General features: G+C 46.9%; 1 protein-coding gene and 1 pseudogene across 3 annotated transcripts in view; both read left to right on the top strand.

Annotated features, from left to right (window-relative positions):
* Nucleotides 1–9914, top strand: part of LOC149327643 (solute carrier family 52, riboflavin transporter, member 3-B-like) — a 105866-nt gene extending 95952 nt beyond the window's left edge. For 2 of the 3 annotated variants that reach the window (XM_089563705.1, XM_089563704.1), the window contains exon 5: nucleotides 8800–9914. In XM_089563705.1, the coding sequence (XP_089419831.1) occupies nucleotides 8800–9006 (207 nt within the window). In that variant the 3' untranslated portion in view covers nucleotides 9007–9914. The remainder of the gene's footprint in view (nucleotides 1–8799) is intronic. The other variant, XM_089563703.1, reaches the window with a different exon arrangement.
* Nucleotides 9915–14602: 4688 nt separating this feature from the next.
* Nucleotides 14603–15387, top strand: LOC149327642 (uncharacterized; annotated as a pseudogene).
* Nucleotides 15388–17720: the final 2333 nt, after the last annotated feature.

The raw sequence follows: 17720 nt of genomic DNA, 5'->3' as shown, positions 1-17720 counted from the left end.
CCTCATCTGTGCAAGGTGTGTGTCCGGTAGTCTCGGACATGAGTGATAGCTGTATACGGACACGACGACTGCCGGGCCTCCTAGGCGCCGGGCAGTTGCAAGATGAACTGACGTGGATAGGTTTTATTAAAACTAAAGTTCATTGTGGTACCCCGCAGGGGCACCTCGTGTAACGAGGTGTTGGTGCTCGGCACCACCACGGACCCTTAGCCCCCATACCGAAGCTGTCATCCGTACCGTGGCGATAGGTTGAAAGGTGGAGGAAAGAAACCTTGAACGGTGGCGGTCGAGGAAGTGGTCAATCCTCGGCGGATGGGCTCCTCCTCTGTCTACCAGGCGGGGAGTCCCGGGACCTTCCTCTGTGTATAAGGATGAATCAGAGGCGACAAAGTATTAGGAACCCTTAGTCAGTACATGCCGTATGGCAAAATCTGGAAAAAAATCTGATCGGCCCCCGAAAAGGGGTCGCACCGATGTGAAGAAACTGAGTCCACAGAAGCCAGAAACATTTGCGAAGTTTTTTATGCTTCACTCAAACACTAATGTACCTGTAGCCAACCTGTCTGCATTTATCATCGCCAACACCCTAAAAAGTTGTGCAGGCAAAGACTACAAAGCAAAAAAGCTACGAACCGGAGATCTCCTTGTAGAAATAAACACAAAAGAACAGAGCACCAAACTGATGTCATTACAGAATCTTGGAGATATGAGCGTACAGGTAACCCCGCACCGCACCCTGAACCAATCAAAGGGCGTCATATCTGAATATGAACTCCTACAGAGTACCGATGCGCAAATGGAAGAAGAACTAGCCGAACAGGGAGTAATAGCAGTCCGACGAATAACCATCCGGAGAAACAATGCTGAAATCAAGACCAAACATATTGTCCTAACTTTCAATAGCACAACTCTGCCTGACTCCATCCACGCCGCATACCTCCATTGTAAAGACGGCCATACATACCGAATCCGAGACGATGTTTCAAGTGCAAGCGCTTTGGACACAGCATGTTGGCTTGCCGGGGTAAACCCACTTGTGTCACATGCGCAGAAGACGCACATAGAGAAGAAACATGCGAACGCACACCAAAATGCATCAACTGCAATGGCGCACATGTTGCGTACTCCAGGTCGTGCCCAGTCTGGAAAAGAGAAAAACAAATTATAACTTTGAAGACCCCAGAAAACCTGCCCTACCTTGAGGCAAAAAAACGCGTCTCTTTCCAACAGAAAGGGACATACTCTGAAGCGGTGACTAGGGGACCGCCGCCGCCTTCAGTTTCTGTCGGCACACAGGTCTATCCGGTGGACCTGGTGCCGACACCCAAGTCTCCACCACAGAAGTCGGTGGTACAGTTCACAGGGCTGAAACTTTCGCGGGGAAGACCACGCGATCCTCGCCGGAGGCCCTCAGGCCCCACTTTCAGCAGCGGCATCCTCGGCGACAGACACCCAGAACTGCTCTGCTGAACTGGACCTGTCGCCCCACCCCTCTAAGAAGGCAACTGCTGGCCCAAGAGACTCTGCCCCTGGAGCAGAGCCTGGTTCAGTGGTGCCAACAAAAAAGACGAATGCGAAGGCCACGGGCCATCGCAAACAAGAAGCATCATCCATGTCCACCGTGGAAGAGATGGATGTCAGCGAAAGTCCGCTGACATCTAAAGCACACGCATCCGCGGATTCTCCGCGGAAATCCGGCGCCACGAAAGTGGCGATGGATACAACTCCTGTTTCGCCACCGCTGCAGCGGCGGCGAGACTCCCTAGAGAAAAAACGGAAACCACGAATCACTGCTCCTGAGAATAAGTAACTTTCCCCAATCCCCAACTTATCACAATGGCGTATCTAATACAATGGAAATGTAGAGGTCTACACAGAAACTACACAGACATAACCGATATGCTGAAAACAATGGCACCTACAGCTGTGTGCCTGCAAGGAACGAACCTTAGGACCACAGCAAACAAACATTTTAAAAAAATATAATATTTTCCGGAAAGACCGAGTGCAAGCTAGCCGACTCTCGGGAGGCGTCGCTATCATTACGCAAAGTGATGTCCCTGCAAGAGAGGTATCATTAAAGACAAACTTAGAAGCGGTCGCAAACATCATTAGCCATAAAACAATAACAATATGCTCTGTGTACATACCCCCACACAACACAATAGCCATGCATGACCTAGAAGAACTTCTGGATCAGTTGCCAGAGCCATATGTAATAATAGGGGATTTTAACGCACACTCCTCATTCTGGGGAGGTGAGCATACTGATTCCAGGGGTCAGCTCATCGAGGATTTCATTCTTTCGAATAACATATGTTTAATGAATACGGGAAAAGCTACGTACTGCTGCCCCAGCTCTGGAAAAATGACCTGCCTCGATTTAGCATTTGCATCACCATCTGTTTTTAATGATTTTATTTGGGATGTTTTAGATGACCCCCGGGGAAGAGATCACTTACCTACAGTTTTAAAACTAACATCAGCTACATTCATCCTCCCTACGAAGCCACAGCGATGGAAAATTCACCTCGCCTATTGGGCACTTTTCAGAACGAAGGCCACACTAGAAAAAGAATACGCCGAAATCCTTACTATAGAAGAACTAAATGAAAAATTTGTCACATGCTTAATATCTGCAGCAATAGAAGCCATCCCACAAACGTCTGAAATTGCACGAAAAACACAAAAAGCTTGGTGGTCAAATGATTGCTCATTGGCTAAAAAGCAGCAAAACATGGCTTGGGGCAACCTTCGCAGATATCCCACTGCAGGAAACTTGCTCATCTTCAAAAGGGCTAGAGCCAAAGCACGATACATTAGACGCAACGCAGAAAGGGCATCATGGAAACAGTACATATCCTCCATAAACAGCTCAATATCATCAAAGAAAATGTGGGAGCAGGTGCGGAAATTCACAGGAAATTTTACTCCATTCACATTTCCAATGCTAACAACACCCGGTACTCAAACAACATTAGAAGAGCAGGCCAACATATTGGGTGAGCATTTTTCCACAGTTTCAAGCTCATCCAACTGCGCGCGCGCGCGCGCGCGCGCACACACACACACACACACACACACACACACACACACACACACACACACACACACACACACACACACACACACACACACACACACACACACACACACACACACACACACACACACACACACACACACACACACACACACACACACACACACACACACACACACACACACACACACACACACACACACACACACACACACACACACACACACACACACACACACACACACACACACACACACACACACACACACACACACACACACACACACACACACACACACACACACACACACACACACACACACACACACACACACACACACACACACACACACACACACACACACACACACACACACACACACACACACACACACACACACACACACACACACACACACACACACACACACACACACACACACACACACACACACACACACACACACACACACACACACACACACACACACACACACACACACACACACACACACACACACACACACACACACACACACACACACACACACACACACACACACACACACACACACACACACACACACACACACACACACACACACACACACACACACACACACACACACACACACACACACACACACACACACACACACACACACACACACACACACACACACACACACACACACACACACACACACACACACAATTCAAAAGCACAAAACAATAGTAGAAAAACAAAAACTGCCCTTTGGAACACGCATACATGAAGACTACAATTAGCTTATTACAATGCAGGAACTAAACACAGTACTAACATCCGGTAAAATGACAGCACCAGGCCCAGACAATATACAATATGCCATGCTTGCTCACCTCTCTGAGACTGCCATAGAGGCTCTCCTAAAATTTTTCAATAAAATATGGATGAGTGGAGAAATCCCCCAAGCATGGAAAGAAGCAATCATAGTACCCTTCCTAAAACCACGGAAACCACAAACTAGTCCCCCCAGTTACAGGCCAATAGCACTCACTATCTGTATAGCAAAATCATTCGAAAGCTTTCTAAACATCAGACTAACCTTCATACTTCAGTCCCAGCAACTTTTAGATATACACCAGTGCGGTTTTAAAAAGACATGTTCCACAACCTATCACCTTGTACGCTTTGAGAACACAGTCCGGGAAGCGTTCATCCACAACCAACACTCTATCGGGGTCTTCTTCGACCTGCAGAAGGCTTACGATACCACGTGGAGGTTCGGTATAGTCCGTGACCTAGCGGACCTAGGTATCCGCGGCAGAATGCTGAGCTGTTTGAGCGACTTCCTGACCAATCGAACGTTCAGAGTCCGCCTAGGCGCAACCTTCTCCAAGACTTTTATCCAAGAAACTGGTGTGCTCCAAGGGTGCTTCCTCAGCACGAACTTATTTGTCATCAAAATGAACTCCATAGGAAAAGTAATCCCAAAATCCATAATGTACTCAGTTTACGTAGACGACCTCCAAATAGCATACCGTCTTCCAGCATACCTACCTGTGAGCGGCAAATACAAATAACAATAAACTGGCTACCTGGGCAGATAGATACGGATTTAGATTTTCCCCTCAGAAAACAGTAGCGGTTCTGTTCTCTTTGAGACGAGGCCTACAGGCCGACCCCACACTATATTTATACCAAACCCCACTACCTGTCAAACAAGAGCATAAATTCCTAGGGATAACTTTCGATAAAAAGTTCACTTTCTTGCCACATATAAACAGCTTAAAGAAAAAAGCTTCCCAGGCCCTCAATGTGCTGAGAATGCTATCAAGAAAACGCTGGGGGCCTGATAGAACTTCCCTGTTACATATATATCGTTCTCTGGTTCGATCTAAGTTAGACTATGGATGCATAGTATATGGCTCAGCAAGACCGTCCTACATAAAACGACTGGATCCTATCCAGAATCTTGGTTTAAGGTTGTCTTCCGGTGCTTACAGAACTTCACCAATAGCAAGTCTGTATGTGGAGACTAATGAACCTTCCTTAGAAGACCGAAGAACTGCACTAACTTGTACATACATCCTCAAAATCCTTTCTCAGCCCAAACATCTCTGTTACCCAATTGTCACGAAATGCCCATCCCGAATACTCTTAAACAACAAGCCCCATGCGATTAAGCCGTTGCTCTTGCGTTTCGAAGAAAAATGCCAAGCTCTGGACATACTAAACGAAATTAAAAATATTGCCCCAACACACGAAGCGCTACCACCGTGGTACACTCTCCCCACAGTGTGTGACGTCACACTAACACGCCTCAGGAAAACCTGTACATCACACGACCATATAATACAAGAATATCTAGCACTAGAACAAAAATACAGAAATTATACTGCGTTTTATACTGATGGGTCAAAAACTCATGGTCATGTAGGAAGCGCAGTAATAGAAGGAAAAAATGAAAATGCAGTACGACTGCCCTCATGTGCTACAGTTTTCACCGCGGAGTGTTATGCTATTAGTGTTGCGGTACAGAAAATAACAAATCAAAACATCAAAAACAGCATCATTTATACAGATTCACTGAGCGTCCTTACAGCATTAAACTCCAAAAATGCCACGCAGCCACAGATTGGAAGCATCATACACAATATAGTAAAGGTCACAACAAAAAACATGTTATAAAATTCTGCTGGGTTCCCAGTCACATTGGCATTAGGGACAATGAGAGAGCCGACATGTGTGCTGCACAAACCAGAACCATGGAAATAAAACATGTGAATTTGCCTCCTAGGAATTACATGAAGTTAGTGCATAGCAGACTAAGAGCCAAGTGGCAAGCTTCTTGGGAAAATGAAGGACACAACAAGCTGCATACCATAAAGCCCATTTTAAAAGAATGGAAATCATGCCGCCATAAAGAGCGTTTTATCGAAGTAATTTTATGTCGTTTACGCATAGGTCACACACACATCACCCTTAACTTCTTATTAACAAAAAAAGACAAACCTCTGTGTGAAATGTTTTGTGAGGAGCTCACTGTAAATCGCATTTTAATTTCTTGTTCGCATCTCGAAGAACTTAGAAAAAATTTTTACGGTATTTTACAATGAACACATTCCATTTCATCCCGCATTGCTTTTAGGCGAGCAAACACTTGTCGAGTTTTCACTTATTTGTAAGTTTCTAAAGAAAGCCAATGTTTTAAATCTATTATAATGTAACCTCTGTACACTTGACATAACATCATCTAACCTTGTGTTTGGCGCATGATAGCCATAGTTGCTTATGCGCGATAAAACCCCATATAACTAACTGATTGTGGTACGAAAGTTTTATAATGCGATCGCAAATAAATCTCGTAATAGCTATCACAGACATCAGTCGATGGGAGTGTTGGCAATGGAAGCGCCAGGAGGAGGAGGAGGTAGAAGAGGAAAGGCAGGGAGGTTAACCGGTCGATGAAACCAGTTTGCTACCCTGCACTGGGGGAGAGGGATAAGGGGATATACAGGTTAGGGAGAAAATGGAGAGATAAGGAAAAGGATAAGGCGAAAAGGCTTCGGCAAAGTAACAGCCTGTTGTGCATGGCCCGACACTATTAGGAACCGCAGGAGGGCCTGGATGAGCCGCCGATGATCGCCGCGACCAGTGTCCAAGAATCTTGAACTGCGTGAGCGGGCGTGTATCGATGTGTTCCAGCACACGGCGCCGAGAATTTCACTCAGATCTGTAAGCTGGGCATTCACTAAAAATACGAGATAATGGCCTAATCGCGGCCATAGATGTCACATGCAGGGTTATCAGCCATGGCGATCACAGTAGAGCAATGGTTTGTGAATACGACAGCAAGCTACAGGCCACATAGCAAAGAAAGCGCGAGTGTGAATAATGTGGCAGTGGACTGTCAAAAAACATTTTGAGAAATCATAAAAAAGCTGGGTGAAACCATCGAAGATATGGCGACTGGTTGCAAAAGAAAAAGTTTTGACACTGTAAATATTTTGCAATGAAACCAAACCTCGATATTGCTCTGAGCCCTGCTCTTAAGATGCGATGTGTCTACTCCACGTGACGTAGCACTACCTCCACCAGAGCTAATAAGCTTCTGTACCGGTAGGCGTTATCGTTGGTTCTAGCCCCACTTTTTTTTTATAAATTTGAAGTATGAATTGGCAATTTCTTCTATTCCTTTGGTTCCGGTCTACAGTGCAAACCAAGACCGAGCAGGCCGAAGGCGTTACAGAATGCCTAAGGCCTGCCCTCCTTATGAAAATAGCAACAGATTCAAAGGATTTACAACTGACGATAACAAAAACTGAAGGCATAATGACAATACTATATATAAATTGGCTTACAGTAAAACATGATTATTTTTTATATATTACTGCCAACGCAACAATGAAAGCATACAACTAGCATAGTGTGTTATGAAAGTGGCATATCGTGCCCAACTCTTTTATAGTTCTGGTTATTCAGGGGGCTTTGCATTGCCGAGAAAAACGCTGGGAGTATACATTGAGAGCTTGTGGTATCGCAAACGTCAACTTCTTTTGGCGGCCATAATTTGTGCAGGGCTTCGAAACATGGAAGCTAAGCGTTCGAAAGCTGTAGAAGTGCGGAGATATATGTTTTAAACCTTTGGCGACTGTTTTTGTTTGATTCTTATCTATATAGCAAGTTTTTATCATAAAATATTTCTATATTAAGTGATCTGTGTTTATTGAAAATTTGTCCTGTGTTTTGGCTGGGTGAAAGGTTGAATATAGCACGGATTCCTCTTTTTTATTGGAAAAATAATTTTGCGACATTAGTAAGTGTTTGGTGCCCAAAACAAGTAGCCCGTAATGTACATAGGAGTAAACTAAAGAGCAGTGGAGCTACAGTTCGCATCTCACCGGGAAAATTGTTCGAAGTCTGTTTATTATTCCCACTGACCGTGAATCGTGGAATTTATCCTCCCGAAGTGGCACTTGGGCCATAAAGGACGCCGTAATGGAGAGTTGCGAATTATTTAGACCACCCGGGGTTTTCGAAAAGCGATGACATCGCACAAAAGACGGGCGTAACCAATGAAAACACTTGAGAAAACCACAGCTCTGCTAGCAGAAACGTGGAGGCTAACAAAGAGGGTTCACCTTAAGTTAAGGACAACGCAGCGAGCTATGGAAAGAACAATGATAGGTGTAATGTTAAGAGATCAGAAGAGGGCGGAGTGGGTGAGAGAACAAACGCGCGTTAATGATATCCTAGTTGAAATCAAGAGGAAGTAGTGGGCTTGGGCAGGGCATGTAACGCGAAGACAAGATAACCGCTGGTCCCTAAGGGCAACGGAGTGGATTCCAAGACAAGCAAGCGTAGCAGGGGGTGGCAGAAAGTAAGGTATGCGGATGAGATTAAGCATTTTGCGGGGATACGGTGGCCGCAAGTGGCAAAGGACAGGGTTAATTGGAGAGACATTGGAGAGGCCCCTGCCCTGCAGTGGGCGCAGTCATGCTGATAATAAAAAAATTAAACACATGATAAAACCACCGCTCAGCATTGTTAATGTCAGGATAGGAAACGTTCTGCGAGAATTTCACTTTTACACTCGTCTCCCTTCAAATTCGCAGGGCAGTACTACGACTGCTGCTACCGCAAAGGAATGCTGCATTTTGATCAGAAATACAAATACTTGTGAAGATCTGTACATCGGCTCATGCTTTCTTAGAGCCAAGCGTCACTGAGCACTGCACTAATCCGCTGCTTTTGCGCGTGTCTTGTGCAGGTGTTCTGCTGGGTAGCCACCTTCCTGGTGCTGAGCTACGCCAAGACCGTGGTGACGCTGGTGCTCGCCAGCCACGGGGGGGAGAAGGCGCTCTTCTGGGTGGGCGCCTGCACGCAGCTGGGAGCCCTGGTGGGCAGCCTGGTGCCCTACCTGCTGGTCAGCCACCTGGGGCTCTTCTCCGAACGAGACCACTGCGCTGCCGCCTAGTGGGCCACCAGTACAAGTCCTATACGCAGGAGCTGACTTGAAGAGCTCGTAACCGCCGATGAGCTTCGGATGCCACGAACACTCAGAAAAATGTGCATGTAGGCCAAGACCACTTTGAGGGGACTGAGAGATATGTCCACGGTGACGTTTTCAGTATTGCATCATTAGATCGGAACACGAGAGACCCGCCGCGGTGGCTCAGTCTTTACGGCTCTCGGCTCTGGCCCAAAAGACGCGGGTTCGATCCCGGCCGCGGCGGCCGAATTTCGATGGAGTCGAAATTCTAGAGGCCCGTGTACTGTGCGATGTCAGTGCACGTTAAAGAACCCCAGGTGGTCGAAATTTCCGCAGCCCTTCACTACGGCGTCCCTCATAGCCTGAGTCGCTTTGGGACGTTAAACCTCAATAAACCAACCAGACCAAACATGAGAGAGCAACACAGGATCCAGTGAATCACCAGCCTGTCTTGCAATAGGATGCCTATCAGTGGCTTTTCGCCCTTGTTGCCGCACTTGTAATCTTTGACTAATAATAAAGACCAGATTTCTAAGATAGTTGTGAAATAAACGCGCTAGCCCAACAGCGTCATTGTGGACATTCCCCTTTACCAGAACAGTCACTGTCCCAGAATTCATTGTGCGTGTCCTATCAGCCACATTTTGCACTGAGACCTGGTGGCATTATGCTCGAATTAAAAGCTTTTGTTTTGCTTCAACCGTTTTAACATGGTTACAAATAGCTACACGGCGTTCACTGAGGCGAAATAGGTGACAAAAAGGTCTTCCTTCCATTGCATTTCGCGTTGACCAGCAAACATGTTCGCTGCGCCGCATTTTGCTTAAGCTGTCATTCCGGCAATAAAATGGGATCAGTACCATTGTCAACATCTGCCTGGATGCTTCCTAGTGTATTCAATGCAAAAACGCGAGGCGAGTCCGCGTGTGAAAGTCTTTTCTTGTAGACCTTTACGCATTGCGCTAAAGAGCACGAACGGCAGCGTCGGCGGCAAGCCAAGCTACCGGTGCGGCAGCTGCAACCGCCGAGCCATCGTCACGACTGATCTGGTAGGTATGGCAATATTTATATTCTGCAATAATAGTCTCCTAGCGCTGGTCATGTAGCCCAGAGTCATGGTACGTTGACGAAGCACACCGGCCTAGAGGTGCGTTTGCAAACGCGGAACTGGTGCAACATTAGCCATTGATTGATTGAAAACATCTTTATTTGCTGAATATTCTTAGAACATGTGGGTGGGCCGCCTAGTCCGGTAGTCCACTAGCTGTTGCTGCTGCGCTGACCCTCCCCACCAGGCAGTGCTGACGGTCAGGATCATCGCTGAGCAGAATAGCCTCCCACTGCTCCTCTGAGGGGTTTGGAATAGGTTCAGCTAAGGGATTAAATTGGCAGCCCCACACCATGTGGTAGAGGTTAGCTATCTCTCCACAGTGTGGCCACTGCGGAGAGTATAGTGTAGGGTACCACTGGAGTACCTTAGCTGGCGTTGGGTATGTGTTGGTTTGTAGTCTCCTAAGGGTGTTCTCTTCTAACTTATTGACAGATTTATGTGGTGTTGGGTACTCCTTCCTGGCTGTTCTGTATGGCGGGAGATAGTCAGCGTACACTGCTAAACCTATTAGGTCGCGGCACCCTTCATGGTCATCAGAGGGAGACGCCCGGCATAGAAGAGCTCGGACATGCTTGTGAGCGGCTTCGTTTCCTCCTGGTAGTTTCAGGTGAGCGGGAAACCAGATGACTGAGGCTTGGCTGGGTGGATGCTTAGTCAGCGATGACAACCCTGACCTGTGGATTAATCCGTTATTGAAATTGCGGCAGGCGTTCTGGGAATCGGTTGGCACAACGGCGTTAGGGTTAGATGCTACAGCTAATGAAATAGCTGCCTCCTCTGCGTGAGTGGGGTTATATGCTTTCATCGAGGCGCAGTTCACCATGGATCCTGAAGGTGTTGAGACCACAGCTATCATGACTCCATTCTGTGGTCCTGCTGCGTCCACGTAAAGGGTGTTAGGCTGCTTGTCCCATTTCTTCTGCAGGGCTTTCCCTATTGCTTTCCTCCTCTCGATCTCATATTCGGGATGCATATTCCGTGGAATGTGGTGCACGTTGATGCGTCTTCTCACATCGCAATGGACTTCTTCCCTTTCGTCTATTGTATAGGGCAGATTAACATGGATCTCCTCGAGCAGTTCTCTGCCGGGTTCTGTGATTCAGGAATGCGAGCCTATTGAGTTGTGAGAGCCATTGTGCTTCCCACATCTCTTTGAGGGTATTATATACTCCTAGAGCCATGAGCTTTGCCGTTGGCATGGAGTTCGGTAGCCCCAGTGCCGTCTTGTAGGCTTTCCTGATCAATGTCTCCAACTTTTCAACTTCCTACCTGGAGAGGTGAAGGAATGCCGTCCTGTACATTATCCGAGAGATCACGAAAGCTTGCACCAAGCGGATGGTGTCCCTTTCCTTCATGCCATGGTGTTTATGTAGTTTATGTTGGATACGATGTATCATCCGGAGGATTTGCTCGGTGGATGTTGTAAGCTTCTTCATAGTGGTGGTGTTCTGTCGCCCCTGCGGGATATACTGCCCTAGGATCTTGATCTCCGTGGGTTTCTGTACTGGGTGGTTCTCTATATACACCGTGACGTTCTGCGCTAGGGTTGTTCCCGGGTTCTTCAGGATGAACAACTCGGGATTTTTCCGGCGCACACTGGAGGCCTCTCTCTCTGGCGTACCGGTCCACCGTGTCCGCTGCTATTTGAAGACGCTCCTCGATCTTGGCTTCATTCCCCGAGTTGCACCAGCCAGTGATATCATCCGCAACAACAGGTGTTTTCTTCGTAACAGGTGCGCGTCGGGGCTTGAATTTAATCTGTGGAGCACTTAGAGGAGCACTTAATTTCCTCTGTAGCTGCACACTTGTAAATTGAGGCGCTTTAAAGACGAAAACACGCGGGCACGCAAAGCGCATATCTGCGAAGCAGCAACACATCCCTACCGCAACTAGATGGCCGCCTGTTGTGCCACTAAGTTTGGTTTTCTTTTGTTTGCAACATTCCAGCTGTTTTTTTGTACCGATAGCTGCACTACGCCAGCCGCTTGGCGAGGTCAGCGTGGCTGCGCGCTGAGCCGTAGCACCACCGCTCCGCCAGCTGTGCGCATGCGCAGAGTGACGTCATAGCCCGCAGCTGATGTCCGCGCCTAGGCCGCTGCGCTGAGTGCAGAGCAGGCGCCGCCCGCATCGTCAGTTGTGCGCATGCGCGTAGTGACGTCAGGGCACGCAGCTGGTGTGCTCGCCGCGCCTACATTGCGTTAGCATTTCGAAATAAGGGAGTAATTACTCATTGACATCCACCCGAGCGCGGCCATACGGCTACAAAGGAGAGCTATACAGCTTTCTCGGAAAATACGTACTTAAAGAAAAATTCGTCCTGGTCAGGGGTTCGAACCCGGCACCACCGCTTCAGCGGAGCAGTCGCTCTGCCAAGTGAGCTAACCGGGACGGCAAGCTTATGGTAGGGCGAGAGCGAATTGATCAATAACTCGAAGTGGGAACAGTGTTGGTCAAATGTTTAGGGGAATCCGCCAAGGCGGAGTAGATTTGTAATAAGGGAGTAATTACTCATTGACATCCACCCGAGCGCAGCCATGCGGCTAAAAAGGAAAGCTATACAGCTTTATCAGAACCTTCGTAGTTAAAGAAAAATTCGTCCTGGTCAGGGGTTCGAACCCGGCACCACCGCTTCAGCGGAGCAGTCGCTCTGCCAAGTGAGCTAACCGGGACGGCAAGCTTATTTATTTATTTATTTTATTTATTTAGTAAGGAACCCACAGCGCCGTGGCATTACAGTGGGGGGGGGGGGGGAATGTACAACAAAGAAGCACACATGACACCTCCGCTCGCAGGCAGAGTTACAAGCACAAAACTTTCACCATGTACATCTCACTTAAAAAGAACACATCACAATCGCATCACATCATTAAAGAACGAAAGAACGCATCATTTGATGTCACACTCACAACATCGCTCGGTAGTCTGTTCCATTCTCTAATGGTTTTCGGAAAAAAAGACATTTTAAACAATTCAGTTTTTGCCGCAAATTCGCGGACTTTAAAAACATGGTCAACACGGTTGGATCTATAAAAAGGCTCCTGCACATACCTTTCGCGTTCAAACCGAACAGTTGAATAATAAACAGCATGAAACAGCTTCAGACGCAACTTCTTTCGGCGCGTGTCAAGCAATTCCCAGTTGAGTGCATCCTTCGTACGCGATGCACTGTAACGAGCCCCGCGTGTGCCAGACACGAAACGAGAGGCAATGTTCTGCACCCTCTCCAACTTATCTTTATCTCTAGCAGTAGGCGGGTCCCAGACAGTGCACGCGTAGTCCAGAACCGACCTGACATAAGTCTTGAATAAAATGTCACGACATGACAGTGGAAAAGTGCTTGCATTTCGGCGAAGAAATCCCAAGTTTCTGCATGCTTTAGCAGAGATATAATCGACGTGACGGCGCCAGCTCAAATCAGGAGTAAAATAAACGCCTAGGTATTTAAATTCGAATACCTGTTCTAACATTGTGTTCCTAATAACATATGAATACACATCAGGGTTTTTCTTTCTTGTAAACTTCATATGGACAGTCTTGGACAAATTCAAATTCATATTCCATTTAACGCACCACTCTGAGATTCTGTTCAAATCTTCTTGGAACATTTCCGCATCTCGATCACTAGTGACAACACTATAAAGAACGCGGCGAGAGCGAATTGATCAATAACTCGAAGTGGGAACAGTATTGGTTATTTCGAGAATTTCGAGCATTTCGAGTCTTCATCGTGGCGGCGCCGTGCTGGTCACGTGGTTGGTCCCGTGGTACGGAGCAGCTGCCGGCGGCACGGCGCGTCAGCGAAACCAAGTGGAGGACGAAGGGCGAGTGAATCCACATGCAGGGACGAAGATGAAAAAGGAATGCCCAGCGAAACGGGGCGGCGAAAGACTGCCTTTGCAATTCGACTGAGCGAGTTCCACTCGGTCAGCTGTAGCTATCGTGTCACACCAGGTTTAGGCACAGCTAAAGCACAGCCAATTTTTTCCGTCTTCCTTGTGTGATAAATGTGCACCATCTATTTAAAAAAAAAAAACTTATATACCTCAGTATAAAGCCCTTTTCGAGTCGTTGTCTCTTTTTGAACTCATAAAACGACCATGCGACGCCGGCGGCCGGCATAAGCATTACTCGAGTACCTCATCTTAAGACTTTTACAAACGCAGACATATCTAACTTTTAGTTTGGCCCAAAATAATATATTTTAAAGCTGAAAAGTAAAAAAAGCTGCGTCATCTATTTTTCCATAACGCTGTACTCCGTTAAGGTACAGCACGTGGTCATAGATTGGTCACCGACCTGGGATTGGTTTCGGTTCTGTTCCTCCATACTCCGTGGCTCCAGTAACAATGACTCTGTCGAATATGTTCCTTCATGGTTCCTCCGGTTGCTCTCTACAGCCCGTCGCTCCTTCTGTGTCATGGCTACGTTAGGCTATGGTTTTCGGCATGTTAGCCGCGCCAAGTGCACGCCATGCCAACCGTGTCCGTTGTCAGGAAGTGCCGCACGACGTACTGGGGTGGACGCAACGTTCGATTCCGCAAATTGCCCCGTGAACCGCAGCAAAGAGCCGTGTTGCTTTCAGCCATTAACTGCGAGGGCCCAAACCGTCTGGGCAGTCATATCGGCTTCTTGTGTTCCGACCACTTCGTATCAGGAGAGAATGAAACTGACCTGAAAGGCGCGGTTTCGATCCCGGCCGCAGTGGTCGAATTTCATTGGAGGCGAATTTCTTAGAGGCCCGTGTACTGTGCGTTGTCAGTGCGCGTTAAAGAACCCGAGGTAGTCGAAATCTCCGCAGCCGTTCTCTACGGCGCCCCTAATAACCTGGGTTGCTTTTGGACGTTAAACTCCCATAAATCAAATCAAATTAAATCAAATCGCAATAAACCTGAATGTCTAAGAGGCCTCGATATGGACAGGCAGAGCGCTCGCCCGAAGCCAGACGCCGTACCCACGCAAAAGCTCTGGCCTGGCTCACCACCAAAAATGCGGAGATGGTCCTAGGTAAGTCAGCGTGATGCAGATTATTAACTATGTTACAATTTGTTATCATTTCTTTCGGTTGCTGACAGCTTTGCTTTTTCTGGGAACTACTGGAATCGCAGGACGTTGCAGAAGTTTTTACAGTAGAAGGGGTGCAAATTTCTCCTCGAATGATGGACAGCAGCACACAAACAACAGGAAGTACCTTTTCTGTTGCTTCGCAGACTGATGGCGGAGATTTTATTTATTTATTTATTTATTTATTTATTTAGCAATACTGTAAGCCTTTGACAGGCCTATACAGGCAGTGGGTTACAAAGGTATTCACAATGTACAACACTTTGTAAAATATATTAACACTAGAACTTGTTATCTGAAACAGAACATCATTCCAACCAAAATCAAACGGTAGAAAAGAGCAGGAAAAAAAGAAAAAAAACAAAAGCTTCCGCATTATGGCACTGAGTGAAACAAAGATTCTACCTTATTGACAAAGCTAGACACAGAACCGTCGTCAACAACATCTTGCAAAAAATCTTGCAAACTAGTTGCAAGATTTTCCTCGCAGCAGCGGTGTGTTTTTATGCGAAGCATATTGCTAGAGCTACCACTCACGCTGTCGGCGTGGGACCCCTAGACGTCACACTACGTGACACCGTGACGTCACACCACGTGACACCGTGACGTCACAGGACGTGACACCGTGACGTCACACCACGTGACACCGCGAAGTCACACCACGTGACATCGGATGAGAGAGGGGGCCTCCACCTCGCGCCGTCGCCGTGGGACCCCTAGCCGTCACGCCACGTGACACCGTGACGTCGTCGTGACGATGCCATCGCACAGACGCCGGAATGTCCTCGAGTGGCATTCCCGCGCATTTCGAACGCGCGTTCACACTCGGTGTAGGTGAAACGCTCGCTCCACCGGGCAGGCAGACGCGGCTTCCGTGGCAATCCAGGCGCTCACCCAACGCGCGTCTCGGGGTTAGTCGGCGTTCCGCTGTAGCCATGCCGTTGTCTTCCCCCACGACGAAGGCTTCTAGTGGTTGTATTAAAATGACCAAGTATGCAACCAAGGAAAGCCCTATATTACCAAGCGTAGCCGCCAATATGCTTCGCATCTGACTAGGCTTAACCTTAGCTAAGCCTCAGCCATAATTTTTTTTTCCACGTTCCACGAGAATAAATTGTGTTGCCATAAATAGGCCACGGCTTATCCAGGCTTCTGAGTCTGCGGCGTCTTTTTCATTTTCAGAGCGGGAGAGAGGGAGGGGGCTCCTGACCAGGCTGCACATTCATCAGTGCGCAATCAAATGGCTCACAGCATGCAATGTGTGCGTGAGTCAGCATTTTTGCCGCATTCCACGGAAGATGATCTTCGCTGCATACTTTCCGGCTTTAGCAAGCGAAAGGCTTACCTGCTGTGTCGGTATTTCACTTTATGCACTAAGCGGACACTTTGGAAGAATAAAGCACATTTTCCTGGCGATTATTAACGGAATCTATCTACTCAAAAATATTACAACATGGCAGGAAGCAGGCGCTGGCTATCCATTGTCATAAGAATGGAGTAGGGAATAAACTGAAATTTCTCACGCCATCACCATTTTAGCGTACCTTGCTCCTGGTTTAGGAAAATAACTATCCTTGCTGATTACCAGTTTTCTTGAGGCTCATGACGTAATTTCCTGGAATCAGTTTGGTTTTATCAAGGATTGCAGCACGCAGGAAGCGCTTGATTGATTTATTTATTTATTGAAAGTACCTACAGCGCCCATGAGGCATTATTGTAGGGGGTTATCTATATACAATAACACATGCAAAGAAGATATTGGAAAAAATGTCAGCAAGGATAACACAACATATTAAAAGAAGACTAAATGAGTTTACAACTAGTATGAGTGATGGCACAGTGCTGGTAAACACACGAGACCTGGAAAAAATAAATAATTCAGACTATCGCTTCAGCAGCACTTTCGAAATCAGGTGCACAAACCACATCATTCGGAAGCTTATTCCAGCCCAGGATTGTGTTAGGGAAAAACGAATACTTAAATACATTAATGCGGCATTGATAACTATTAATCTTTTTCGTGTTACCGAGTCTCTCCGAAATGTAATATGGCTGCTTTAGATAAGTGCTTTTATTAATACCGGTGCAATCATTCTAAAAACTGTGCAAAAACTTCAGCCTGAAGACTTTTCTTCGGGTTGCTAAAGTCTTCCAACCAATACTGTCGCGAAGTTCGGAGCTCTTTACATGAAAATTAAAATTTCCGGTCACAAACCTTGCAGCGCGTTTCTGTACCCTTTCTAACTTGTCAATGAGTGTACCCGTGAAAGGGTCCCATGCTACACATGCATATTCTAATACTGGCCTGACATTTGTTAAATATAATGTTTCTTTTAGTACCTGGGGAGAGCTTTTGAAATTTCGTTGGAAAAAATACAAAAGACGAGAAGCTTTGGCAGTTATCATGTCAACATGGGCTGTCCAGTCGAGGGATGCTGTGAGTATAGCACCAAGATATTTAACCTTATCAGTAGTTTGGATAGTGTCATGGTTTAAAAGGTACGATCCAATTATTTTCTTTGTTTTT

Source organism: Amblyomma mixtum, chromosome 10 (genome assembly GCF_055824585.1).
Source record: "Amblyomma mixtum isolate Tamu chromosome 10, ASM5582458v1, whole genome shotgun sequence".
NCBI lineage: Eukaryota > Metazoa > Arthropoda > Arachnida > Ixodida > Ixodidae > Amblyomma > Amblyomma mixtum.
The sequence above is the reverse complement of the archived record's forward strand: the minus strand, read 5'-3'. Positions and strand labels throughout refer to the sequence as shown.